The sequence below is a fragment of the Oryzias latipes genome, chromosome 8, assembly GCF_053564925.1.
Source record: "Oryzias latipes strain Hd-rR chromosome 8, Olatipes_Hd-rR_3.1".
In the NCBI taxonomy this organism is placed as follows: Eukaryota; Metazoa; Chordata; class Actinopteri; order Beloniformes; family Adrianichthyidae; genus Oryzias; species Oryzias latipes.
In genome coordinates, this window is record NC_136244.1 from 17,964,235 (window position 1) to 17,991,643 (window position 27,409).

General features: G+C 38.2%; 3 protein-coding genes across 12 annotated transcripts in view; all 3 read right to left on the reverse strand.

The window, feature by feature from the left end:
- The window catches only part of baiap2a (BAR/IMD domain containing adaptor protein 2a), a 48,272-nt gene extending 46,045 nt beyond the window's left edge, over positions 1-2,227 (reverse strand). For 6 of the 9 annotated variants that reach the window (XM_023957521.2, XM_023957523.2, XM_078950926.1 and 3 more), the window contains exon 1: positions 1,956-2,227. In XM_023957521.2, the coding sequence (XP_023813289.1) occupies positions 1,956-2,027 (72 nt within the window). In that variant the 5' untranslated portion in view covers positions 2,028-2,227. Of the gene's footprint in view, positions 1-1,508; positions 1,878-1,955 lie in introns of those variants that run through there. The other 3 variants (XM_078950925.1, XM_078950924.1, XM_078950927.1) reach the window with 2 other exon arrangements.
- A 920-nt stretch (positions 2,228-3,147) lies between these two features.
- Positions 3,148-5,851, reverse strand: LOC101168369 (charged multivesicular body protein 6). Of its 2 annotated transcripts, none has more exons than XM_004071400.5 (8): positions 5,523-5,851; positions 5,107-5,216; positions 4,802-4,889; positions 4,449-4,535; positions 3,904-3,969; positions 3,717-3,797; positions 3,562-3,640; positions 3,148-3,461 (listed from the first exon to the last, which is right to left on the reverse strand). In XM_004071400.5, the coding sequence occupies exons 1-8, from the start codon at positions 5,586-5,588 to the stop codon at positions 3,412-3,414; spliced, it is 627 nt and encodes a 208-aa protein (XP_004071448.1). In that variant the 5' UTR covers positions 5,589-5,851; the 3' UTR covers positions 3,148-3,411. The 2 variants fall into 2 exon arrangements, with proteins under 2 accessions (XP_004071448.1, XP_020560939.1); XM_020705280.2 differs by lacking the exon at positions 5,523-5,851 and adding an exon at positions 5,397-5,519.
- Positions 5,852-7,651: 1,800 nt separating this feature from the next.
- The window catches only part of LOC101168119 (protein tweety homolog 2-like), a 29,724-nt gene continuing 9,966 nt past the window's right edge, over positions 7,652-27,409 (reverse strand). Inside the window, exons 4-14 of the mRNA XM_004071399.5 lie at positions 21,443-21,663; positions 19,608-19,703; positions 18,401-18,473; positions 14,034-14,103; positions 13,884-13,939; positions 12,304-12,396; positions 12,127-12,219; positions 10,540-10,682; positions 10,233-10,421; positions 10,073-10,151; positions 7,652-8,939 (exon numbers count right to left, since the gene is read on the reverse strand). Coding sequence (XP_004071447.1) covers positions 8,859-8,939; positions 10,073-10,151; positions 10,233-10,421; positions 10,540-10,682; positions 12,127-12,219; positions 12,304-12,396; positions 13,884-13,939; positions 14,034-14,103; positions 18,401-18,473; positions 19,608-19,703; positions 21,443-21,663 — 1,194 coding nt within the window. The 3' untranslated portion in view covers positions 7,652-8,858. The remainder of the gene's footprint in view (positions 8,940-10,072; positions 10,152-10,232; positions 10,422-10,539; positions 10,683-12,126; positions 12,220-12,303; positions 12,397-13,883; positions 13,940-14,033; positions 14,104-18,400; positions 18,474-19,607; positions 19,704-21,442; positions 21,664-27,409) is intronic.

Below are 27,409 nucleotides of genomic sequence, written 5' to 3' on the forward strand. Positions count from 1 at the left end.
TTTGGTCAAATAAATCCTTTCAGATTTTGTTTTATGGCCGTTTTGTTTAAATCATCTTTCTAAAAATATCTTGCCACCAAAAACATTTGACTGTTTGAGGGTGAAGATGTTCCCACCATGCATCGTACACCAATAATGAATGATTTTTCACAGCTAAAATACACATTGAAGGATCAACACCTTTGGTAACATTTCACACAGCAAAAAATAAATCTTAAGAAAGTAAAAATACACTTTTTTTAAGAAAAATAATCTCTTTAGAAAAGTTTTTGAATTGAATAAATATTTTTTATACTTTTCTTACCTCGTTGGCATTTTTTTTTTTTTTTTTGCCTATTTACTTTTGAAGAAGTTTTAACTTATTTTTATAATGGAGCCAGTTTTGCAGTGTACCAACCAGGCAGAGAGGAACCTACTGGAAAAGTGCTGCAGAGATATTGAGAGTTTGTAACAAAAGAAAGAACCGACTGATGATTGAGCTCTGAAGGTCATCTGAGGGTGATGAACAAATTCCAAAATAAAAATGTCATGATTTGTTAGACTTGAGCTGTAAAATTGTGTTTAAGACCAGAAGATATCGCTTTCGGAGACTCTGAATGACAATATCTGCTGTCTTGTCCAAGTCATACCATGACAAATGCTACTAACAAAAACTTGATCTTATTTTGAAGTGTTCAAGGGTACCTTGTATCCTTAAAAAGTGCTTCAACCAGCAATTTCTGACCTCTGACTTTTGCACTGGGTCACATCCCATGAGGAAGGGGAGACTCTGTTTCCCCACTCCACTACCCATCACTGTTTCTGGCTGTCAGGTCTGTGACAGGAAGGAGACATCTCCCTCCAGACAAGAAGCTCAAAGCGCCTTTGCACTTGCATATAAAGAACCCACCCATGAAAGAACTTATAGGATTTTTGTTGTTCAACTCTGAGAAAATAGCTGTAAACATGGCGTCCAATTTACAGGGAGACCCTTGAAAAGAAGAAAGTACCTGGAATTCCTCCTGGAAAGCCACAAACTAACCGTTTGTTCGGAAATTATTTGCATGTTCAAGTCATGGAGCAGGAATTGCCCCAGATGTCATATTACTCTCACAAACGATCAAAAATAAACTTAGTAAGACCACCTGCACGAATAGAAAAATTTAAACTGACTCAAACAAACCCTCACAATAAAGTTTAGCTCTGATTTCATTCTGGCCTGAAACTTTGCAAATCCAACAAGGAACATGTTCTTTTTCATTGAATTGTGCAACAATTACTGCTAAAAGGAGTGGATGATTAATGGGCGAGATATTCAAGTACAGCCATTCATCAGACCCTGCCACAATGTAGAGAACACAATTGTATCTTTTTCTTCTCCCCCCCCACAGCTCCAATAGCCACCACTTTAACACAAAAGTGGTGGTCAACATTTCTTTCGTTTTCCTTTCTTTTTAATTGATGCGTAACAGGTTTTGATGAAGAACAGGTTTGGGGATACATGTTTACTTGTTGCAACAGAGACTCACCCTGTGTGCCAAACACAGTCTTTTGGAATGCATGGTGTGTTTTTGCTTCATTAAAGTAGGCTTTATAGATCCACTGGTTTCCTGGGAACAGGCTAAACTACAATGAGAGGTGGAGGCAGACCCACTTCAGCAGGCCTGCACGACAGAACTAGACTGATTGGCTCAGAATCCGCTGGCACTGGAGCAAAAGGGGTTTTTTGTAAGTATGTCGCCCCAATTCACCTGTAAAACAACGCTTTGAGGAATGGTGCGTTCAAGTGAAGAAGTCTGAACGCGTAGAAATGGATTCTTCTTTTAATGTGTGAGATTAAAAGTACCTTTCCTCCATCAAAAAAAGGGTTAATTACGTCGGACGTTTTCAGCGGCTCTCTGTCAATGAACGAAAAATCTCTAAACGTTGTGTCTAACATTTGAAATCACGTCAAAACTTTATCAATTAAACTTTACCTTATAGACATTTTCCGTCATGCGGTGAACCTCGTCGGTGCGAGACATGGTGAAATCTTCAGCCAGGACCATAAACGTTAGATTTCGCTGAAGCGTTTATCCTTAGAAAAAGAAAAGATTTAATTTAAAAAAAAATGAAGAAAAAAAATCAAAGTGGATCTAAGAATGAGCGAACCGCGAGAAAACGCGTCCGCAGGAGTGGCGTTGCGCTCCCGAAACCTACTAACTAAACGCACCTTCCCTTCCTCCAGCTGACAGCCTGTGTGACATTCAGGGACCAAAGAAAATCTGGTATTTTAAATTTTCTCAAGCGGACAAGGTAAAATGTTGGAGGAAACTTCGATGATAAGCGCCTCGTTTTAAAAAAGCTATTTAAATATTTATCGGTTTTGAATATTTCGTAAAGTTTCAAACAAAAAAATTAATTGAACGCTTTTAAAATCTTCTAGACGTGTCCACTCGTGTGCAGGTGAAGTCACTATTTGTGCGCTCAGTATTCCATTTCCTACAGCACCCAAATGCATCGTTTTTCGCTAAAGTAAAAATGTGATGCCCGCCCCCAACATCTCTATACCGATGGACTATCACGACCAGAACCTAAAAAAGGCGAGTGTTGGTCTACATTGGGAGGACACAAACTTAAACACCTCATTTGAAAAGGAAGAAAACAAACTTTAGTCATACTGTTGAGTCACAAGGGCTAATCAGCAGTTTTGGTCCACAGAATGAATAAATAAGCTGATGACTTCATGCGTTGTCCTCGGTGATTCTGCACAGATCAGGTGCGTTTTATCTATATTAACCTGTTTCTTTACCGTGCATAATTTGGCTGTTATGAGGAAAATTCTGAAATAAACTTTACGTAACTTTGTATTTCTTTATTAAAAAACGATTTAATCATATCAACCAAATAACTGGGGTTGCTTTAAGAAATTTCAAATGACTTTAGAATTATTTAAAGTAATATAGCTAAACCTCAATGTTTGTTTTTTTCCTAAATATTCTGCATACTTTAGTGATGCGACGTATTTTTAAAAGTAAATAAAAATAGTAACTACCCATGGGATCGATTTGAAATTGACTGAAGGTATGGGCTGTACACTGACCACCACAACATTTAGTAAATAGTGCCATCTTGTGGACAAAACCTGCAGCACACCTTGTCTGACAAAACATTTGACACAAAAACAGATCATTTTTGACAGCGTCATTTATTACAATTAATGTAATATGTACAATAAATTAAATATTAGAAACATCTAAAAGTCAGCTTCTTGTCCTGCTTAATACTGTCTTGTAATCAGAGAAAACAAACACTTTTGGAAATGACTTGAAGAACTGTAAAACTGACGAAAATCCTCCAACGTCTGTCGATTTTGTATATCAAAATTAGGAAACAAAGTTGTACTGCTCCATTTCACATTAGGTGAAAAATGTTTAGCAAACAAAGAAGCTGTCAGGCGGCCAGCATCTCTCTGTTGGGCTTACTCTTTGCTTCTTTTTTCTCTGTAAAAAGCACAAACAAAAAGACACAAAAACAACAAAATAGACATACAATAGTCTTAAAAATATTTTATGTTATAGCTGAGGTAAAGGAAAAAGTAACCTGTGCCTGGTTCCAGCTCAGCAGATTTAGAAACATGTGGGATTGGTTCATTGGGGATGTCTGGAAGTGCAACATCTTCCTGTTGGTGGCACAAATCAACTCCATATGAGCAACATGTTGGTAAAGAAAGGCTTATCATGCAATTTAAAACTCACGTGAGTGATAGCTTCCAACTCTGCTAAAACCGCATCTTCATCCTCCTGAGTCAATGAACCCGCCAACAGTTCATCTATTTGCTGCAGGGAAAGACTTAGGGGTTATTTTAGCAGTCAGATTTATATTATTCGGTCAAAAATATTTAAATTTTTTTAATTTAAAAGTGTCAAAAATGAAGGCATTTACCCTCTGATATTCAATTGATTCTTGAGTCTCATCCAGGATTCTTTCCACTTCTTCAATTGACATCATCTGCCACAAGGTTAAAAGACAAGAAAAATATATTTTGTTGTGGCCTTTTTTTTTGATCACACACACACAAATATGCTAGTAGTATTTCAGTGCAAGATGCCCCCTTTGTGTTTAAAAAAATCCCACTCTGACCCTCTTTTGATTGATTTTCAAAGCGGTCCCAGGCAAAATCAACGAGACTGTTCGCATGGAGTAGGCCCTTTCCCCATTTCCCAACATCCGTCTGTTTAGGCGCTCTTCTGCTAGCTTACAGCCCCTCACAACCACAATCTAACAATACCGGTGCAACAAAAATGGCTTTAAGTGTGTTCAGCGGACAAACAAGTTGTCAATTTTAATCCTTTTATCTTTAAACAAAGTGTACACATAAATAAACAAAAACGCACTACCATGCTGGCATTTTAAGAAAAATCCTGTTTATGGAAACTTTGACATATTAATCCATGCATGCTTTTGAGGGAAGAGGGGGAACGTCATACCTGCTGCATGCTCTTTAGGCAGTCATTTCCAACCTTCAGCCCCTCAATGACTTTCATCTCAATTTGCATGAACTCAATATCTTGAACCTGCAGAAAAATCTTTGCTTTAAAAAAGTTTTAAAAGTGAAAAGGTGTGACATTAATGACAAATAGACTAGAAAAACAAATTTTGTGTGTGAATATTTTAGGACAACAAAAAAAGCTTTTTTCCACCATTATAAATCACAAACTTATAGTAACATTAGCTCTCAACTCTTTAGATTGTTTTCAATTTACTTAGACTGTGGTTATTATTACAGGTTTACTATGAATGTGTTATTTTTTCCTCTCTTTTAGACATTTGCATCTTTTACCATGTGTTCCAGGTTGGAAATCTGGCTTTCAGCCTTATTTAATAACTGATCCTGGTAGCGTGTTTTCTTAAGAAGCACCAGTGCTTTCCTGCAAAAACAAATGAAAGACACAGAACGTCAATCAAATCATCATCATGCATCATTATCTTGACAGGGTGCATCCAGAACAAAAAGAAAGAAGGATATGGATTGAGCCTCTTGCAATCACCTGAGCATGAAAGGAATTATTTCAATTACTGCCTACTTTTGCAACCACTACATCATGGGGTGCAGATTTATTTTAATAACTAGAAAAGCCAGCTTACTCTTTCTTGCCATCGTTCAGTAACTGCTTGGCCAAGAGTCGCTCTTTATCCATATGGAAGGCGATTTTCTTCTGATACTGCTTCAGTTTGTCTCTTTGTTGCTTTAATTGCTGGACGAGGTAAAGCAAATGACAGTCAATTAGACATGAAAGAAGCTAGGTTGTTTAGAACAGATTCGTAGATTAACATAGAGTTTCAAAGCAAAACAAAACACGAGTGCTCAAATTTGCAGTTTATGTTTTGTATTATATTCAACCACCAAAAGAAATGTAAATGATCCGCCTTCAAACCTCTGTTCAATCGGTGCTTCTAATTAATATAATTAAAATCCCAGTGGTGAGATAAAACCTAGTTAATCCACGCTTCTACAGTTAGTAGTAGGCTGTTATTAACAGTTGTAATACGGAGCAGCTCACCAGTATAGCTTTGTCTCGTTCCGTTACACGAGAAGGTTGAGTCTTTCTCCCAAAAACGTTTCCCATTATTTAGTTACATCTCCACAATACGCCCCCTAACCCTCACACGGAATATTATTTTTCAAAAAGCATTTTATTACGATTCCGCTAAGTAATCTCGGCGGCTAGCAGGCTAACTGCCAACAATCTCGACTGTTTTTCCGTGTTGACTACGGCAAGCGAAGAAAGACTAAAAGACTTCCTTCGCCTTAATCAACACTTCTTTCTTGGCAATCAGTAACAAACGGCAACTCAAACTTTGGTTGACAATCGTGCTATTTCACATTAGTGGCGGTTATTCTGGCTGTTTATTACAATTACACCAGTCAAGTTTGTGCAATATTCATGTGCAGCTGATGAACCACCATAAACTTTTTAATACTTACCATTGAATAGTTAAAAAATGAAAATAAAAAAACAACAAAAACAAAAAAGACAATATATACTAAAATTACAGGGAGAATTAAACAAAAAAAAACTTATAATAACAAAGACCTTAAAAGACTCATACAAGCAAATCAACTAAACAAACATCAACTTTTTTTTGGAGATCTTTATTTGAACAGTATGAGATATGTCATCTTCAACCACCTAAATCTCCTACACCCAGTTTTAATATTTGAGGCATGCAACAGCAGGACAGAAATACTTTAAATCTTTCATATTTTAACTTCTTTTTATGTTTTTTTTCTGTAATGGATTTAGGCTAGATCACCGAAAGCAATAAATATAAACATGTATAGATGTCTGTATACCATTTATTATATCAAAGTTGAAATTTCTACAAAGTATACAAATTTTCAAGGTGCAGTCTGTTATGCACCAAGAAAAACAGCTTCCATGAACTTTACAACCTTTCTGAAATGCTGCTTTTTCGCATCTTTAAAGGAAAATATGCTTCAAGGATCCTCAGTGCTGGAGCCTAAAAAATGTTTTGTTTTTTTTTAAATCATGTTATTTTATAGCTTAAATTCTTTTCATCTATTTACATTTAAAAGGACAACCAGGCATTAAGCAATTCATGCTATGATGCATCTTTAGTGTTTCATGGTCACATTCTTCCCGCTAAGCAAATCTTATGAGAAACACTCAATTGTGGCTATTTAAATTTTTACTTAATTTTCACTCTTCTACCATCTAGTAAAATTTTATCAGGATAAAACACAATATCATTACGGAGTTGTAAAGATGTGCTGCTGATCTTTGTGAACATTTACAATGTATCCATTTATTCATTCATTCATTCATTCATTTTCTGTACCGCTTTGTCCCTTTCGGGGTCACGGGGCTGCCGGAGCCTATCCCGGCTACTTGGGCGTAGGCAGGGGATGCCCTGGACAGGTCGCCAGTCTGTCGCAGGGTAGAACATCCACAATCACACACCCATGCACTCTCACACTCACACCTATGGACAATTTAGAGTTGCCAATTAACCTATGAAGCATGTCTTTGGACAGTGGGAGGAAGCCGGAGATCCCGGAGAAAACCCACGCATACACGGGGAGAACATGCAAACTCCACACAGAAAGGTCCCCCATTGATGTACTTTTCATGTCCCCCAGCCGGGACGTGAACCAGGGGCCTTCTTGCTGTGAGGCAAGAGCGCTAACCACTGCGCCACCGTGCAGCCTTTGGAGTATCCATTTATTAACTCCAAAATAATGTTTCATGTTGATTTACTATAATACATATATGATCATCTATCTTAAACGCCATTGACTGCAAAAAAACCCCCAAAAAGAAACAGTCCACTGTCTCTTTGGAAAAGGTGAATGTAAAGCTTCTTAGGGTCCCCATGAAAAATTCAGTGGGCTGTCTTAATGTTATACTGTTTGGAAAAAGTTCTCCATGTAAACCACTTACCGCTCATTTCCATTCCAATGATGGATGATGATTTTATGACACTGGTGAGAGATCGGAAATGGTGTGTCTCCAGTTTAATGTTAGCCTTGGGTGCATCTCAGGACATTGACCAACGGCCTTGTTGGATAATTGACAGCCATAAAACTATGTAACAAGTAAATAACGTTAGGAGGCTTTGAGTCAAATGTTCTTAAGGTTTTTAAAAATAAATCAGAAATAGATGCAAGTTCTGTAAGGTTTTGGAGGTTAAAGAAGCATATATTGTAGTCAAAAGTGAAAGAAGTCTGTGTCTTTCACATTCAAAGGACACTGCTTCTCTGACCATTTATGCAGTATTCAATATTGAGCTATTCAGGACACAGAACAGTCTGCTTTTAAAAGCTAATCTAATCTTCTTGCATGTCACTAAGAACGTCTTTTTACATTCTTAACATGAGGAAGATGATTTATGCGGAAGTAACGCAATTTCTGCCTGCATACTTTTAGATGTGGCACAGACAGAGGACACATTTCCCTGTGACATCTTGAGGTCACTTCAAATCCCTGTTAGCTTAATAGCATTACTGTAGGTCATTCTAATTGTATAAAGGAGTTCACATTGAATCAAAAGTACATTTACATCATTTTATGTTAAACTTCCTGTGAGGTTATAATGTTTTACACCAGAAGAAGAGGTGGATTTCTTGCAGATTTCAAATGATCAAAGGTCAACAGTTTGGGGAAAACAAACAGATTATAAATAAATTGACAAAATTAAATTAATGTATCAGTTAATTGTCATTCCACATGGAAATATAATGACAAAATTTGCAAACCTGACTGTCCTTACCTATATTTGTAACTTTTTTGTTGTGATAAACCCACTTTACACAAAAAAATAAAATAAATAAAATTGATGATCTTTTGCACCTGCATTCCCAAATATATGATTTACCCTTAAAGGCATCTTTGGCTCTTTGGTATAAATTTACAACATTTAGTACAAGATGGATTTTATATTGCACCATTTCATGAAGGCCAACAATATCTCATTATCTATTGAACTGCTGGTTAACACAACATGTAGGACAGAACTGCTGTGATTTGAGATCCATATATGGTAACGCTGCCAAACTCTTTCACTTCAATAGCTTTGAACTTGGATCATGTAAAAACATACATTAGAAAAGCACTATTTTCACAAAGAATGATGAAAATAGCAGTCATGAGATTAATCGGCACAGACACCCTTTGTTTGAAACTACATTCAGGGCTTTCCAAGCACTGCACGGATGTGTCACAAAAGTGATTGCCTCTTATGGCCTGCTTTTATGTCTCAAATTGGACGACAAGCTGTCTCTCCAGTAAACAGGATTACGCCATGAAGACAGCCTTCTTTGTAGGGGCTCAGAGTCTTAGACTGAAGCACTGACAGGGGAGCTGGTGGGGAGCAGGCTACACCTGGAAGTCGGTGCCAAAATGTCTGATCTGGGCGTCAGTCATGGACAGATAGGTGGTCCTCATACTGGGAGAATACTGCAAGAGAAAGACAGAAAGAAAATCAGACTGTTTCCATTGGTACAAATTCAGCCAACAAAACAAATGAATGACGTATGGATGCAAATCAATTTAAAATGCTCTTTAAGTATGAAAATGGAGAATCACTGATGATGTGGGAAGTATAAAGAGGATAAAGGATTAAAAAAAATAATTTACACTCAGTAGTCTGTGGGTAAAACAGTGTAGGAGGTCTGTTTGAGGTGACTGGCTAGAAGAAATGTCTTTACAAAATTTAATTGCATTAAGAACAGAAGGAAATGGAGTGAAAGAAATCAAGATAAAGAAAAAACTTACAGTGTAAAAGCCTGAGTCAGAAAACCAAAACAAAGGAGTATTGAGAAAAAGAAGGACACGTTATGAAAAGAAACCTGCTGACATTGACGAACTGAACACATGCATGTCTTTTTGTAGCTGCTAAAACGGCAGTATTTATTTAGAAGGCATACTTGAAAAATTTATGCATCGCTTTGACAGAAAGATTTGAGAACAAATACCAGCGCCTGTTAAAAAATGCGTCTTATAGAAGCAAAACAACAACTGAAATAATGATCTACATTCTCTTTTTGTCTATTCCCCCCCCCCCCTTGACAATCTTTAAAGTCTTCAGTATGCAGTGAGTGCAGTTCGGGCCACAAAGGCGAAAACTTAACATCACACAAGAAAACTCTTGACTGTGGATTTATCCGAATTTTATTATCTATTATTTAGTCCCAGCTTTGGAGCTTCACTGTACCACATAAGTTAAAATGAATATCCAGCATAAGGGGGAGTGAGTAGGCGGCCACATTTTATCTGCCATGAATCACAGTTATGTTGCCACAGCAGCTGATGTCTCATCTTTTAATGTGGAATAAAGTTGAAAAAAGGGATGTTGGGTTTTGCACAGAAAAAGGCAGGAAGATGAGCTTCATGTCAGTGCGCTTCTGTACATGACCAGCAGAGATCAGTCTTTTGCTGCACGCAGAACGGCACAGCTCCACTAACCACACATGGACAGAATGAGGTGTCTGCTGTGTTCATTGTGCATGATAATGCTGGCGGACTCAGTGTCGAGGTCAGAGGAGATGTTATCATACAAGGGACACTAGAGCCTCGTAGGGCCAACGCACCGACGGAGGCGGGGAGCCTCCCCTTATCAGTGGCACATTCTCATATCGAGGGGTGGATCCGAACAGCATGGACTGATTCCTATGGCACAAAGAAAGGAAGTGTGTTAACAGGAAAATGCATAAAAAAATAAAGAAAACTAAAATCCGCTGCTGATCTTACATGTATTCAGGAGGTGGTACGGTGGAACTAGAGGAAGACTGAGGAGGAGGGTGAAGGCTAGCCTGACTGCCAAAGCTGCTGATGTAGCTGCAGAAGCTGTGAGTGTTGGACCTTCTGGGGTTATATGAAAAGCGGCGGGGTTCTGGGTTGAATGGATCCTCCTCGTCGATGTCGTCATACTCCTTTTCCCTGGATGAAAGTTTTCATGCAGACGAAGAAAGGCAAAGACAAAGTGCACCCGTGAACCGTCTGCAGAAGTAGACCAGGAGCAGAACACAACGGGGCGACGGGGTCGCTCTGCACCGACCTGCTGCCCATTAATGTCCACAGTCGGAAAATTACACACAGCATGGCAGAGAGTGCGCATGCAGCCAGAAGAGAAAACAACGAGAGGTAGAGGAGCCCTTCTACCCCATCATAGCACACTCCAATTAGGGCATCTAGGTAGTCCTAAAGGAGCCAACAGGAAAAAAATAGGTTTTAAAAAAATAACATTTGATATTGCACAGAAAGTTGTAAAGAGGTTCAGGAGTAAAAACTCTAATGTTATGAAACCTGATGATTTATTAAAAATACTTGGTGGTACAGGTACATTCTTTTTAGCAGTTAGCATTGGCTGTTTGTTTTTTTAAAATCACATGAGTAGGGGTCAAATCCCAGAAACTAGTTCTGATCATGTCGACATTTTTAAGTGTATTTTTAATATAATTTTTTTAGCTGCTTTTTTAATAGAGCTATGGAAACTAATTTATGTCCCTGCTGTGGAATCACTAACATTTTTATTCTATTCTATTCTAGAAGCTACTATCTATGTTTTGCATTAACAAAAATGCTTATTATACTTATAATATAATTTCCAATACAGTATTTAAGTCACTTTAAATTCATACTGATGTATACTATTCAATTACTTATACACAAACATAAATAAAGTCATCTTTCTATCTTCTAATGAGATCCGATCAGATGTGTGTCTGTTTGTGTTTCTGAAGCCATTACTTTGAAATTCATGCTAGCAGCAAGAGACTGGCAAGGTCAAAGTTGATGGCTGTCGCATTTGGGATTCTGCCTCCAACTACAAATATACAGCCTGCAGACTTTTTTACTGTTGCCTCAATTATAAGAAAACGACTCTACTGCCCTTTTTGATGTTGTCCTTTTCATATTTTCACCACACATTCTTTCAGTTATGTGTATGTGTGTGTGTGTGTGTGGGGGGGGGGGGGGGGGGGGGGGATTTGTGTATTTGTGTTGCGTTTTATGTGTTAATACATTTGAACCCTGGATCCTCTGTGAATTTCTTTTATGTATTTTTTTTTAAAGAACTGAATCTAAAACCTATGGTGTGTGATCCTGTTGGGGCCTATAAGCTAATGGAGTCTTTTACCTCAGAGACAGTAACTGAAAAGCAAAGCTATAACTAATGCATATGGCTCTGATCACATGCATGTTAGAGATGCATTCTTAGCTTTCTGTGCTTGTTATATCTGACTAACAAGCTCTGGGAAACACAGCTGACATTTGTCTGATTCAAGTGCTGTTGCTGCTCTTGAGCTGCTGACACGCCCAAAGAGTATTCCAGCAACTCTGACTGCATCAGGGTTGTTTCTGGTATGCATAGCAACATCATCTATTGGTTTATAATGTAAGTGGTATTTTTTAATCCAGTTCTCATCCAAGGCCAATGTTGCACTCCCAACAGCAGGAGTTATTTGACTGCAGACACACTACCTTTTAAGCGATACAATTTTGACACATTTTAATTGGAAACTAGAGGTCTGCGCTCATGATACAAGGAGTAGTAACATTGATGAATATGAATGTGCCACCGCCTGACAAACCTGTAAAGATGGAGTCAAAACTAGTCAAAGTTTGTCCTCCAACCAACATTCACCTTATGCAGCCCACGGCAGTCCAGCAGGGCTGTTAGCTGGTGAACACTGAACTCTGTGGAGTTTAACAGTCTCTGGATGCCTGTAAGGTCTCTCTGTATAACAAGGAGTAAAACGATGATGATTCACAACATTGTCCAGGTTGGTGTTGCAGTCTGTCAACTGAAGGCTTTCAGTACCTGAGCAGAAGGAAAAACAGGCACAGAAAACTGCAGCAAGCCCTGGATCTGGATCTGCATGGTGGTCAGGGAGCGCTGACAGATTGTCAGTGACTGTAAAACACACAAGTGGCAAAAAACATTCACAAAAAAAACGATAAGGGATTTTATTTAGGGGGATGATGCATTTCTATAAAAACAACAAAGTAATAATTTGGTGTTAAGTATGGTTTTCTAATCAGCTTAACATGAGACACATTTCTTTGTAGACAGATAGGCTCAGATTATCCTTTATCAGCTGTCTCGCCCACTATGATCCCCCTTTCCATTTTCACAACAATCTCAAGCAGAGACAAAAGAGCAATATTTATATCAACTAGGGTATCAGTACAAGGATTATCCCTCCCTGACTGAACAAACAGCAGTTTAATCCATAAAAGGGTGCTATGACGGCAGCAAGCCATGTGGGTCAGAGTGATTACAGGTCATTGAATTATCCTTCAAAAAGTCACATAACATACGGGGAGCAGACGCGAAATGGTCAATTGATGGTTGATAAGAAGCTTCCCCAGATAAAAGTGCAAAAATAAAATGAAAGGAAACTATTTGTGTCTACATCTGTCTGTCTGTAAATCTTTGTTTCCAGCAGTTAACTCTAAAGTAAAACAGACAGAGCTCAAATTTAGGTAAAACAGAGAAAGTTTTGCCTTATAGAATACAATTCCTCTTTAAAGTCCCACAAATCATTTAGTGTTCTCAGTGGTCTTTTGGTTATGGTATGGTTGTGATTTTTTTAGCCAAAATAAAAAAAAAAACTGTGTCGTTTTCTAGGACTTCACTAGAAATTCGCCTCTGAGTTGTGGGTAAGTAAGCCTGCCCCTATTTCCAGTCATCCATCTGTTTACATTATCTCCTGCTAGCTTACAGCCCCTCACACCCCTACATAACATTATCTATGCAACAAAAATGGCGATCAATAGAGCTATTCAAGTCAAGATTCAACATGTTTGAGCCAGATGCCAGATTGGACGAGAAAAACAAAGACGTACCTGGATATAGTCTTCTACAAGTGGATACATCAGAATGGAGCAGAGCAGGCAGCCTGTTGCCTTCTACGTCACTGCTACAAGCTTTTTTAAATTGTGGGCCTTTTTGTTTGTTTGTTTGCTTCTAATTCAAAACAGTTTGATAAAGAACCACACAGAAATGCAATTTGAGCCAAATTTTCTTTATATATGTCATCTATAATGAGAAAAATGTCATGAAAAACACTGGTAATTTAATCAGTGAGTCTTTAAACATTAAGGGCATCTATTAAATCACATTAAAACGCTAACAGACTGAAACTAATCAGAAAAAGGAAAGTTTGCATGAAAAATAGAAAATGTGAGTTTTAGAATATTAGGTAAAAGTTGTGTTTCGAGGTAAGGACAGCCCTCAAAAAAAATGTATGTGATTCATTAGTTGATGGGGACTTATTTTGGCACTAGCAAGGCTCTGTTATGAAACTAATTTAATTTTAAAAAGGATTAAAATTTCAGTGTATGAATCGTCTACGTAATGAAATGAGAAAGAAGGCAGTTACAACATTTAGTCAATACCTGTTGGAAAGGGTTTGGCAGGTTTGTACTGCAGAACAAATAGTAGTGCGCGACATCTGTAAGGAGGGACAAACAGAACGGTTAGCATTGATTCTTCCCATTCAATGAAAAGACCTGGTGTGTGCAGTTCTGTCTGAAAAGATAGATTACCTGCACTGAGGAAATCCTTCGTTTGGTTAACAATGAACTTGTCTGGAGACACACAGAAGTCGCTAACACCCTGCAGATGAACAACAATGGCACAGTTCAATCTAACATATTCATTATATGAATTAGGGCATTTTATTGATTTTTAAAAAAAATGCATAGTAAATGACATAAAATGTAATCTTATAGATACAAATCTTTCGTGAAATCTATTAAAAAATGTTCATATGTGAAATTGCTACATAAAGTGTGGTTAACATGCACACAGCTACTTGAGGTCAAGTTCAACTCATCTCTGCAAATTGCATTTGCTATATCTCAACAATTTATGGCAAATTCAAAGTTAGGAAAAATCCCTAGCTTCCAGATCACCGTGATAAAGTTGAAAGGGAAACAAGAGAACCTGTTATCATTTCAGGATCAAACATTTGTGTTATCTACCACCATTATGTCCACTGCTTTATATGTCAGTTGGAATTAGGGAGCGTCTTTCTGCTGCTTATCAGTGTGGAGCACAGCTCGAGTGACATGACAGTGAGCAGACCTGCTTTGATTTCCCAAAGCAGTCGTGCAACACACACGCGCACACACACACACACCTACACACACACACACACACAACAATAAGTAAATAATATGGGATTATCATAGCAAATTTCCAGATGCCAAAAACACAGGCGATTTAGTGTTTTACTGCGCATTTGCTGTTCTAATACTTTAAGTGAGTATTGCTTTAGTTATTTACATAAGGTTTTATGTAATGTTGGAGTATCAAGGATTATGACTTGCTTTGCCTTTCTTTAATATGCACACATCCTAAAATTAACAGAATAGAAATGTTTGGATTAACCAAAAAAATGCAAAAATATAACTGATTGTCATGAGTTTGCAAAAACCAAAGATAAAAAATTATTAGACTATCATTAGATTTTGCTACTGTATCAAAAGGGTTAAGGTTGCGGTGCTCTGGGAGTATAGCCCACACGAGAACAAATGGGAACCAATCTATCACTACACAATCAGAGGAGTCTGGTTTAATTTCCGGAGAGAGGTGGGCCCTGCCAGGGCCTGCCCTTTGTCAGAGACTCTGTTCAGAACCATTGTGGGCATCACTCCTTGGAACAGCCAAATGATAAAAGGGTTTGGCTTTGGGAGCTTTATAGGAACGGCATGGTTCCTCTGGCTTCTTTTAGTGATGATTTCTAGCTGCCAGGATGAGAATCAGCTCCTCCAAGTCTGAGGCTATGTTTTCCCAACAGGAAATAGATGGTATACTCATCTCAAGAAGAAATAAGTCACTTTCCCAAGAAGTATCTAGAGTTTCAGATGTTGGGATCTCTCTTAGAGAAAATGTCCAAAGTTTAGTCATGTGGGAGGAAATCAGGGTAGAGACATTATTCCCCAACAGGTTAGCTATTCTGGGGACACTGATATCGAGCCAGGGACAGGGCATTAACCCAAAAACATAAAAACTGCTGACAACTAGATAAAAGTTTTTTTTAATAATTAAAACTAAAATCAAAACTTGTGTACGTGCCATTTAATAAGATTAAGTATAAATCTCTCCGTTTTTATTTAACTACAGGGCTTTATGAACCAAGATTGCTCCCCATCAACACTGCTACAGGAGGACACTTTCCAAGTTGGCTAAGCAGATGATTTCTGTTTTCAAGCCAAAACTTTCTTGAGAACAAACAGAACCCAAGTTTAATCTAGTTAAAATAGAGCATGGTTTATAGTGACATAAACAGATGTTGCTGTAAATCTATCTTGAACTTTCATCAATTACATGTGACTGTCCTGTCTTGCTCTTGTGTTAAGAGCATCCATCATATTAAAAATAAACAAAAAAACAGACAAACCAGGATCTGTTAGGATGTTAAGCATTCATCTCCATCTCATTAAACAGGCAGGGACATTTTGTTTATGCCCTGTCTCATCAAATATGCATAAATTCTCAGAGTATTTTCTAGGACACCCCTGTCATCACTATTCCTCTCAGAATTCCCCACATTTTTGCTCACCTTCTTCTTATAATGATGCACAATCGCAACAAGTGAACTTTCTCGTTCTGTTCCACATTCTGCACCCGGTCTTTGATATAGGACATCATGTGGAGCACCAGCAAACTTATTAACTGATTGAGTCCTCATGTAATGAATCAGACCATCTTAGTTAAGAGAGTGCAGATGATCTGAGGGATAATTACTGCACAGATTTGCATCAGCTCACCTGGAATGCAACAGAAAAACTTTTGATAATCAATTCTATCACCAGTAATGTCTTAGGGTTGCAGTGGCAGTAATGTTGGCCTGCAATATGCCAAATAAGCCAAAGGCTATAGAAACATTGACTGTGAGCCTGTGCATTTCACCATCATTGTATCAAATCCAATAAAATAATCCATAGATGTGAGGTTTCCCAACAGGGAGAGGGGAGATAAGAGAGGCCGCAGCGGACATGAGATATGGAGGAAAGGGCTATTTTCTGGACCCCCGACAGCGTCTCCAATCTCGACACTGTTCAACACATTAAGCCCAGATGAGTATGTGGTCATAAGGATGGAACAATCTTTCAGAGAAACAATGCATGCCTGAAAGGACAGATACTCCACAAAAAATACAGAGTATAAAAGAATACAGTGTATTCGTCCAACTCAAACCATCATTGATCTCGTTTCAAAGTGTTCCCAGTGGTCTTTTAGAAATGATCATATTGTTTTTAGCCAAAAACCTGTGTCATTGTCTTCCCCAGAGTGGCAGAAGTTCATTAGAAATTCGCCTTTGAGTTGTTGGCGGAACTGTTGACAAAGTGAGCCCGCTTCCATTTCCCGTCATCCATCTGTTTACATTATGTCTCGCTAGCCTACAGCCCCTCACACCCCCTACCTAGCATTACCGGGGCAACAAAATTATCTAGCAATATTGGAGCTATCCAGTTGTACGGTTTTGAGCCAAATTCCAGCTGTTTGATTTATTGATTTGATTTATTGATTTATTTCAAGCATTGTAGTCAAAGCAATAAAGAATTTACACATATTTATCAAACTCATTACAGAAATGATGAAATGCATAGATTAAAAAGACAGAAAACCCAAAAAAAATTTGTCACTGAAATCACATTTGCTTAATTAAACACAGTGATCATTAACTAAAGTATAAGTAGAGTTTGATTTATTGCTTGAAAAGGAGTGGGAAGAAGCAAGCTTATATAATCCCACCCCTACTGAGTTCATTCATCTAATAGTTTTACAGTATTTTAAATCCAGTTCTGATCAGATAGATTCTCTTGAAGTAACAAAATCCAGTGCCTAGTAATGATTGATGATCTTCGGAAACATTCCATCATGATTTCAGTAAACAGTAACGGTACAGATATGTAATACTAATAGATTATCATTAGAACACATGATAACATTAAACCAGAAATTATTGCTACACATTGCAGATCAAGTAAACAAAATCAATAGCTTATTGGTTGTAATTCAAACCTTTCAGTATTCATTATTGCACATTACAATGTAACACTCAGTAGTTGTGATTAAAAGATCTTTGATTATTTCACCACAATCAAGTTCACACATGTATTTGGAATTATTCAAACACCTGTTGATCCTTAAATCCTCTTATCTTCATATCCTGAAATAAGAATTTCTTTATACATTTTCTTGAATATTTAAAGATTTTTTGAGCTCGTTACTTAAACCAAAAATGTCTACAAGTGGACGCACCAGAATGAAGCAGAGCAGGAAGTTGTGGCCCACCCAGTGTATTTTCCACATGACAAGTAAGCTCTTTTTAAAACTGCATTTTTTTTTACTGCTCTTGATTCCCAATGATTTAAATAAAGAAATACTCAGAAATGCGTTTTTAAACTTAACTTTTATATGTCCTTTATCATGGGAAAAATGCCACAAGAACATGTCAAAAACACAGTTTTCATCGGAGTGTGTCTTTAAGGTTTTCTGAGCCTAAAATACTGGAACTGTGTGATCAGCTTTACTGCATGAATGTTCTTTGAAAAGAGCTTACTGCAAACTATACACATGCAAGCATCACTAAAACCTTAAAAAAAATGCTCAATGCTCAATGCTCATGCTCAATAACCCCTCTTGTTAGAATAAAATATGTCCAACACAAGAGGCCCTCAGCTCTCATCTGTTTGCCTAGCTGTTGGACAGGACAAGTTAAAAAAAAAAAAAAAAAAAAAAAAAAAAAAAAAAATGCTCATCCACGAGCTCACAATAGAGGAGACCAGAAGAATGGCAGAAGACACACAAATAGAATACTAAGTAACTGCTATATATAAGTGGGTGTGCACAATGACTTTTTTGCACAAATAAATAATAACACCAGATATTGTTTACTCACCACAGCTGTAGCGGTGCCAGTCCCCAGGGAGGCCCAGCTTAGCACCAAAGACAGTAAAACAAAGCCCATGATCCTGGAGGGAATAGAAGCAAGGAGTGGTGGAGAGGGGGTTAGGTGGCAATGGGGGCAAAAAAACTGACTAGTCAGCACTTCTTTGGATTGAATCTTTTTTTTTTTCATTGCAGTTTGTTTATTTATCAAAGCTTTTGTTTGGAATTTGTGTCTCTTGCTCAAATGGCATACATAAATAGGAGGGAATTGCATGTTATAAGAACAGGGATTGGGGCAAATTAACAGAGGATTTTGCTTAGTACTAGTAGTCTCTGTCAAAGCTGTGCCTGAGAAGAGAATGAACAATGACTTTCCTAAGTTCAAAGCTAAGGTTTGGAGGGTTTCCATATATTTTGCTTGTAACAGTCTTCCACTTGGTGGATTCCAGATGTCTAATTTAATTTATCAATCTCAGCAAACCGTTGGCACAAAAAAAACCACAGGCATACGCAAGAACTCCTATAACTGAGCTTTTTTTCAAAGGGGGACAAACCCACCAAGGCTTTGACATTGTAGGGGTTGCACAAAAAAATAATTCTTTAAAAAATGACCATCATCCAAGGGAATTTTAAACATTCCTTATTGTGCCCTTCATTTTGTTTTATGACTTGGAGGCAGATAAATCATCTGAAAAGAGGAAGAAAAAGGACTCCATGATGGATGTTAAAAGGCCGAAGAGGGCTTTGCTCCTCAACTTGCTCCTCGGACCTTCTTGAAAGCACCAATAAAGCCGTCTGAGAGCACTTAATAATTAGCTAAGGGAGCAGACTTATCCTACTTAAGGGATCAATAGGCATTAGTGAGGCCCATTAGAGAGGGATGTGAGGAGCAATCCAGAGCATCATCTGCTAACACTGACACATCACTTGCACTGGACTGGGCAAATGGGATGGAGAGTCTGATTGTGAGCTTGTTTGGTGCAAGTCTGAGATGGTGCTTAGAATGTCTTGAACCAACTGTTCTTCCACATTCTTTCTCTGCTTTCAGATTTTCAGAATCCAAAGTTATTTTCCAACCAAATGGTGCTATTTGCAAATTTAATGCATAGCCTCAGAGTGTATAGTGTCAGAGAAGCTGACCAAAGATCCGCCAGTCTCCAACACTATTTTAGTTTTAAAATAGTGCGTGCCTCTGTACACACACTCAGGTAACTCACGTGATCAGCAGATACTGGGAGTGCTTAGCCATCCCTAAGCACATGGCCAAGCAAATGATCAGATCCAGAATCAGCAGCAGAAGATAAATCAGCCATCTATAAAAAAGGACAGAGGAGTAACAATTTAATGACTTTGACTTACTGATAACAGTCCTGCACACGCACAGAACTGTTGGATCGTATTTTGTCATTCGTGTCTCCTTCTTAGAGTTTGGCAAATTCAGGTAATGTCCTCCTTGTTGGACTTAATAATTCAACATTACCAATCCATTCACATTCATTTTTAATGTCCTTCTGAAAGTGTCCTTCACAGAGATTGCTTTTGTCCATTCAGGACTTGTGCGTTTCGATGAACCCAATCATTTTAATCTCACCATAAACCAACAGCATGGTGTCAAATCAGAAAAAAAAAGTACAAAAACATGCAAAGACATAGTTTAAGTAAACTTGCAGCATAGTGTTAAATCTTCTCTGTGGTCAGTGGAAAATACCATTTACCTCCGATCATGAAAAGCTATTTTTATAGACTTATAAACAGTGGTCTATCCTCTCACAAAAGACAAATCTACCTCATCTACCTCATCAAAAGAAATACAGAAGCACAAAAGCAGAAAACACAGAAAAACATAAAAGTAAAAGAAGAAAAAAGATGTAGCTGTGATCAAATGACTCAGGATTGGATGTAACATTTTCAGTTTATCAATAAAGCCTTGCTGCAGGCTGTTCAATAGTTACATAAAACCAAGCAAGTACCCAGGGGATCAGTACAGGACAACTGTATTCCAAGAGAAGATCTGGTGTCAGAATGGAAGGAACACTGCGTCCCATGTGGAGCCATGGATGTGATTACACTGCAAGTGGTGTAATAGGGCCTATATGTACTTTGACATCCCAGGAGATTCAGATATTAGTGAGTTCTGTAGAGAAAATTGTGTAAATATGCAAATGTAGACAGCTTACACAAAGAACAAAAGTCTATTATTTCCTATGATCTTTGAAGGTATTTTTAAAAGATCCCTATAATGAGGCGTAATAACTAAGTAAATTTGATTTTTTTCTTATACAAAAAAAAACTACAGACATTAAAGTTCAGAATCTGAATTTCTACAATTCTGTGAGGATAACTGTTGAGGTATGAAAATCACGGGATGACATTTACTCACACGAGCATCCAGATAAGCCTCTGCTTCCTGATTAACACTGTTTTTCTGCCACACAAACCCAGAGGGTACACACAAGCCAAATCTTGCATGTGCACAGCAAGTCAGTGAAAATGATTCCAAGACTGCACCAACTAACAGGTTGCAAACCTTAGGAGAGAACGGATGATAAGGGTTGCAGTGCGGAAAGCAACATTTAATTGCATTTCACAGGCACTGTAAGTTATAATTTAATGCAGCACCTTTTTGAACCTCTGAGACTGCCATTTTTTTCCCTCTTGGAAGAAAGACTTTTTATTTAATAATTTGTTTTTTCTCCCTATCCATATCAGATTCTGAAACGTTTTCTTTGCAAACTGTCACTTTATCTGAAATCGTGGAGTGCAAGACAGCTAGGCTCTTTATGGTCAAAGAACACTTTGCTATGCATAATGGTCTGTGAGGGCAAATTTGTTAGAAGTGCACAGTGGAAAATGAGCTCAGTCTCAGCTTTCATTTTATTTAGCAATCAGAAGAAAACCGCTTTTTCCGGTCTTTCATCCAGAGAGGGGATCAATAAAGTCCCATCTGCTCTGTGCCTGATCTGGATCAGCTGTCGCCCTTGTCTGAGCAGCATGTTTACGCTCACAAATGGAAGAAAGATCAGTTCAGGGGGATGGTGGAGGCTCCACCTACCTATAATATTCAGCAAAAGTCGTTTGATCTGCAACAGCCGCCAAGTCAACCTTAGTTTTGTTGATGTCTGGCAGAGCAGCCAGTTCACGGATGATGTTTCCCATCATCAGCTGCATGAAGCGCAGAGCTTGAAGGTACTCCGGCTTGGTAGCGAAGATCTCATCCAGGCGTTCCAGGTGCTGTTTGACTCCTGTTTCCACATTCCCCCGAGATGTCGCAACCTAAAAAAAAAAAAAAAAGAAAGAGAAAACACTTTTAATATTAAATAGTTTATATATATTTAAAAAAAAAAAAAGACCCAAATAAATACCAAGAAAGATTTCCAAAGTTCCAAGGAGGTGAAAAATTGGGTTTGGTTGAACAGCAAAGGAGATCAGTGAAACAACAATAAATCTTTTAAAAAGCCAAATAAATAAAAAATGTTATCCTGTAGAATCAAAGTTAGAAAGGAAGTAAAGGAGTTCTCTTGAGGAGACAATAACTTGTTCACTTGAAGTAGCTACTTCTTCCATCCAAAGATAGTGAGGAATAGCAACACCCAGGAGACCTGTTATCACTCTGACAGTGGGAACACAGCCAGAGAAAAGAAGTTAGAAAAAAGTAAACATTTAACTTTTCTGTTAGATATAAAACATTTAATACCAGCAACATAAGTGGATCAACAGAATCTACTACATCTAGAAAATACACTACAGTCGTGTCCATCTAAACATCAGAGAATGAACACCAGAAGCTGATAAGAATTTTCTAAAAGTGACACTGACGGGACACTTATGCTCTACAAATGTCAACATAGAGGCTACCCTGTCACCAAATCTGTTACTCAAAAAAAAAGCAATAATTTTTTTCAACATGGTTCATGCTCTCTGAAGGCCAGCGACACCAGGATGTCAGTATTTGCTGCTCAAATAAAAGGCAGCGGCAATCAAACCGTTTTTGTCAGTGATGCTTTCACAACTGCTGGGAAAAAGTCTGACATCTCTTTTTAAATGTACACTTGCTTCATTTTTAAAATAAGTTTTATATAATTCAGTAAACATTTATAAAGTTGCAACATGCGCATAAAAAAGGAAGCTGAAAAAAATTCAATTCAGCTTGATGTTTCTCTATGCTGTTGAGTTGGATATTGAATGTTGCTTTTTAAAGACTTTTTTATTTGACTAAGGAGATTTCTATATAATATACAACTTGCACATATAGGTTCAAACATTAAAGACACTAATTCAGCTTTAAATCATTTACTTTGAACCAAAACAGTTTCAGTCAATCCATGTCAGATCTCCTGTCTTTTCACTTTTATGTTCTTCACGTTTCAGATTCAACTTTCGGGTTTTTATGTTTAGAAGGAGTTCTTTGGTTCTAGGTATATTTTAGATTATGCTATGTTTGTTTAAAGTTTCAAGTTTAAGTTGAGATTAGTGTCACAAAATGTTTTCTTTTCAAAATTAAAGAACCATGACTGTTATGGTGAGTGGTAGGACCCCACAGCAGAATCTGACTCCGAGGGCGGTTTAACAGTTTATTCCTCACAGGAAAAGGAACAGAATTAGACAGGCAGCTGAAACAGGGAGCTAGACTAGAAAACCACAGATACTTGGAGCAATGGAAAAGTGATAATCCGGCAGGGAGAAGCAACAGGCTCAGGCATTTAAAGACATTGATGAGATGACGATCAGGTGTGCCATGTAGGGAGGCACCAGGGAAAAAGTCAGCCACGCCCCCCCCTGCTCACACTGATCATAACAATGACTTTATTATGCATTATTTACCAATTAGTTTAAAAATGGTCCAAAGCAAATGGATGTGGGTAGATCCAATTATTTAGATATTGATTTATGACTGCAAACAAGAATTCAGTTTAAAAGATACTTTTACCCAAATGTTTCTTACATTTTTATTCAATAGATTTAAGGGCCCTGCCCAAGGACACTGATTGTGGAGCACAGGATTTGAACTCCCTACCAACCAACTAGCAAAGGGTCACTTTGGTCACATCACTCCACCTTCGAGAGTTTAATTTCCTTCCAATTCTTTTACAAAACTGTGGCAAAAAATTAAACTGAAAGTCTTTTTCCATCTCTAAATTATTACAAAGACAAAGCGCTTTACATTCACAGACCCATTCACCCAGTCAAACACACATTCACACACTGGTGTGAAACACACTGGTGGCTGCCAAACACAGGCGCCCGCCTCCCACCAGAGGCAAGGTGGGGTTCAGTGTCTTGCCCAAGGACACTTCGACTCATGGGCGTGCAAGCGGGGAATCGAACCTGCAATCATGCGATCATCGCCCTACCGCTGCACCACGGCCGCCCGACCAAAGACCACTGAGGGCAGGTTGCAGATAAACCGCGACCTCTGACTCCCAAAAAAAAGGCAAAAATGGCTTTGGAGCAGAAAGGCATGAAAGCTCAGAATGGTTTCAAGAGAACTTTCAAGAAACTCAAGGTGGCGTCAATAAGAAAATAAGTAATAATATTTGTTTCATTAGAGATCCAATTTGCAAAGATTTATGATCGGCAGGTAGCTTATTTAATGAACTTTGTCCCACTGACTACTGTCTTGTTATAGTAAATACAATAATATATAGTTAAAAAATATGGTAATCTTTTTCTGCTTTTCTTTTTTTTCTTTTCTTTTAATTTTTTTCTTTTAATCTCATATTCACTATCAAACACATCTAAACAGACAGACAGAGAACAATGATGAGTTACTAGCATTAACACAGGGTGGGAAACAGAAGTACTTCTCCAAAAATGTTTTCATTTCTATATCATTTTAAAAACGTCCTCTAATTCTCAACCTTAATCATTTAAAGTACTTAAACGACTGTAAAACATGTTTTTAAGTGTTCCGTGCTTCACTATAAAATTACCCACAAAATGAAAGTCTGTCTTTTTGACACGGCATCTGACGCCTCAAAAACGTCATGCTCTTGATTAAATTTTAGCGGGTGGTGCCATAGATGTTCCCTAAGTGAGGCCAGAGAATAAGTATGCATGCAAAGATGCAGCCCTGATACGGGCTCTTCCTCTACTCGAGCAATTCCATAGGGTCGAGTGATTGCCAGTAAACTCTTCTCACTTCCCGCCCCTACGTTCATCATCCATCACAGTTTGTGCCACAACTCCCCGAATCTTATCTGCACGCCAGTCTGCCTGGCTTTGAGAAACAGAATCCATCAGCTCGGGGCAACGGGTGATCCACGGTTCTCTAATCTCCACTGTTCCGACTTCCTTTACAATGGATTAAAGTTCTATTTTACAGAAAACCAGGTCATGAAGCGGATTCTCTCCTTGCAAAGTGGGACTCACAGGGGTTCTCTTCAAAACACCATTTGACATGCAGCTGAACTGCTCTGCATAGATTTTCCCCTTCAACAGTAAGAGTAAAACAATATAGAAATGATCACAGCACTTGAAAATTAATAGAGACCACAAAAAAATGTGAGAAATGATATCCTTGAAGAGAACTGATACATGATCCAGAAAATAGCAATCATTTTGTTCAAAGAATCACCGAGCAGCTTTCAATTTGGAGGAGGAGGCTCTGTATGAAAGAGAAATAGGAAGCGCACACTTTGATATGGTGTGATTTCAGCATTCTCTCACCCATTATTTTCTGGCAACAGCAAAGGGCTTTTAATACTAGTACCTGAACACTGAAAACAATGTTGAAAAAAATGTATATCACAAGCTCTCTTTGACAGCAAAGCGAGCACAGCCCTCTTCATCCAATATTTCCCTCCGTGACACCTGATCATCTGCTGTGGGCATATTTTTCCGATGAGAGGACACTTTAAAAAAATATATATATTTACAGTCAAATGGTGTGACAGAACCACTCACTTAACCAGAGTCCATACCAAAGAGAGTGGTTGATTTATCTGGCTACAAGTTAGTATTTTTTTGTACCTTTGAATACGTACATTTAGGAGAACTACCACTGATTACTTAAAAACAAAGTTAACAAGCACAGGGCAGAAAAAGGGATGAGAGCATTTACAAGATAAAGAGACAAAAGGAGCTTCAGCTTCACAGGATTGTCTGCCTGCCAAGTCATCAGCTCTGTGAGTGGAATACGTTACATCAAGCCATGATTTTGCACATGATAAAGCCTTTGGATCTCAGGGGAGAAAGTACTCTACTGATGCATCCATGGTATCCATCAAGCCCAAGGATCAAATTAAAACTCTTCACAGAAAGGCGGTGGAATCACGGCAAAGTCCAATTGACTCTAAAACTTGGCCTGCACAATACATTGTAAATTTATCGTTATCACAATATCAGCCTGTGTAATAGACTTATGGCAAAAAACTGCAATAAAGGGTACCTTTAATGTGTATACAAATGCTACTACTATCTCATGGCAGCTTGAAGTATTCAAAAAATCAAAATGAACATTTTACAGATTTGAACAATCAGATGGACCCCTTCATGTCGTTGACCAATCGGATGGAGCCCTTTTATGATGGACGCCATACTCCTATGTAGACGTGGGTCCTTCCGAGAATATTTTAATTTATGTTGACTTTTATTTAAATAAAACTGTTGCAATGAAATTGAAATGACGCTTTCAGTTTTGCTACCTATTCATGTATCGCAAGTCATATCGTCATCACAATACTGATCAGCAATTTCGCATATTGCAAGTTTTCCTCAAATCGTGCTTTCCCATCCACAACCCAAAGTTGGCACACTCTATGTGTTGTATTTTGTTGTTGTTTTTTCCCCTATAAATACCAGCTATCTGGGATTTGAAAGTGACCATTAGTGTTAATCATAAACATAGTGATTATCTGCAGGAGTCTGTAAGTATGGATTTCTGTCCCAGTCAATCCAAAACAGGGTATCAAATAAATCTAAATCTCCTCGTTGAGACAGCACTTCATGGGGGGAAATAGCTCCATACATTATTACAGCCGGTGCGCATGTCAGCGTTTTAAGTGGCTGTGGGATCCTGCGATGCACACAAACACACACATGTGCAGCCAAGATAGGATGACTTCACGAAATGGGAAGAGGAGAGGCTTAACATCCATTAATGCACAGCAGATGGGGGTTAATCCTCTTCTTGCTCATTGTGATTATTGCTTCTTCCAAGGCTGTGTTCTTACTCTCCTTCCTCTTTCCCATCCCTCCTGCCCCTAAGCCTCCCGAAATAACTTCTCTGAATGCAGGTCAGGAGTTCCACAGAAATAATCCCTATTTACAAATCCTCAGACAGCAGTCACCTAAATACCCTCACTGTGACAAAAAGTGGAGACAGATTCCCCCCACCACCCCTCCTGCAGTGAGGTGCTGCTTTGAGACAGATGAACACCCCACGAACAGAGGAGGAGGCCTGTCGTCTGCTAGCTGTAAATCATAGCTTTTGAAAGGAGAGAGTCAGCAGCCATGTGAGGATCATGCTTCTGCTATTACCAAGACTTTAGGACAATTAGAAACAGATAAATAACTGCGTTCATATTTGATCCAACCTTAGGGCTCAGTTTTCCACGGATTTGCTCACAATGAGTTCAGGTAAAAGTGTTTGATAAGCACATGCGGAGAAACGTGTTTTTAAAACCTCAGAACTGTAAATTGAAAAAAAAGGCAGAATTGAACAATTCATGTTGTGTTTTTTTATTTTTGTAAAATACTTGGCAGCACATCTCAGGTACACTCTGTAACAGAACAGCAACAATTAACTGAGAAACACTCAAATAGTGTCAGCTCAAATGCCAGAGCTCGTTTTATCCAACTATGTTGATAATGTAATTTATTGTATTCCTGTACACTTGATTGAATTACACGACAGGATGGCAGGATAACAGATGGTGTCATAATCCGTCATTATGACTTCTACACAGACAAAGAGAAGCAAAAAATATTCTTCTTTGCATTTAATATAGCTCATTATAAAATGCTTTGTATAGAGTTCACTAATCTAAATGTTCAAATATGTCATGTGACAAAATTTGAA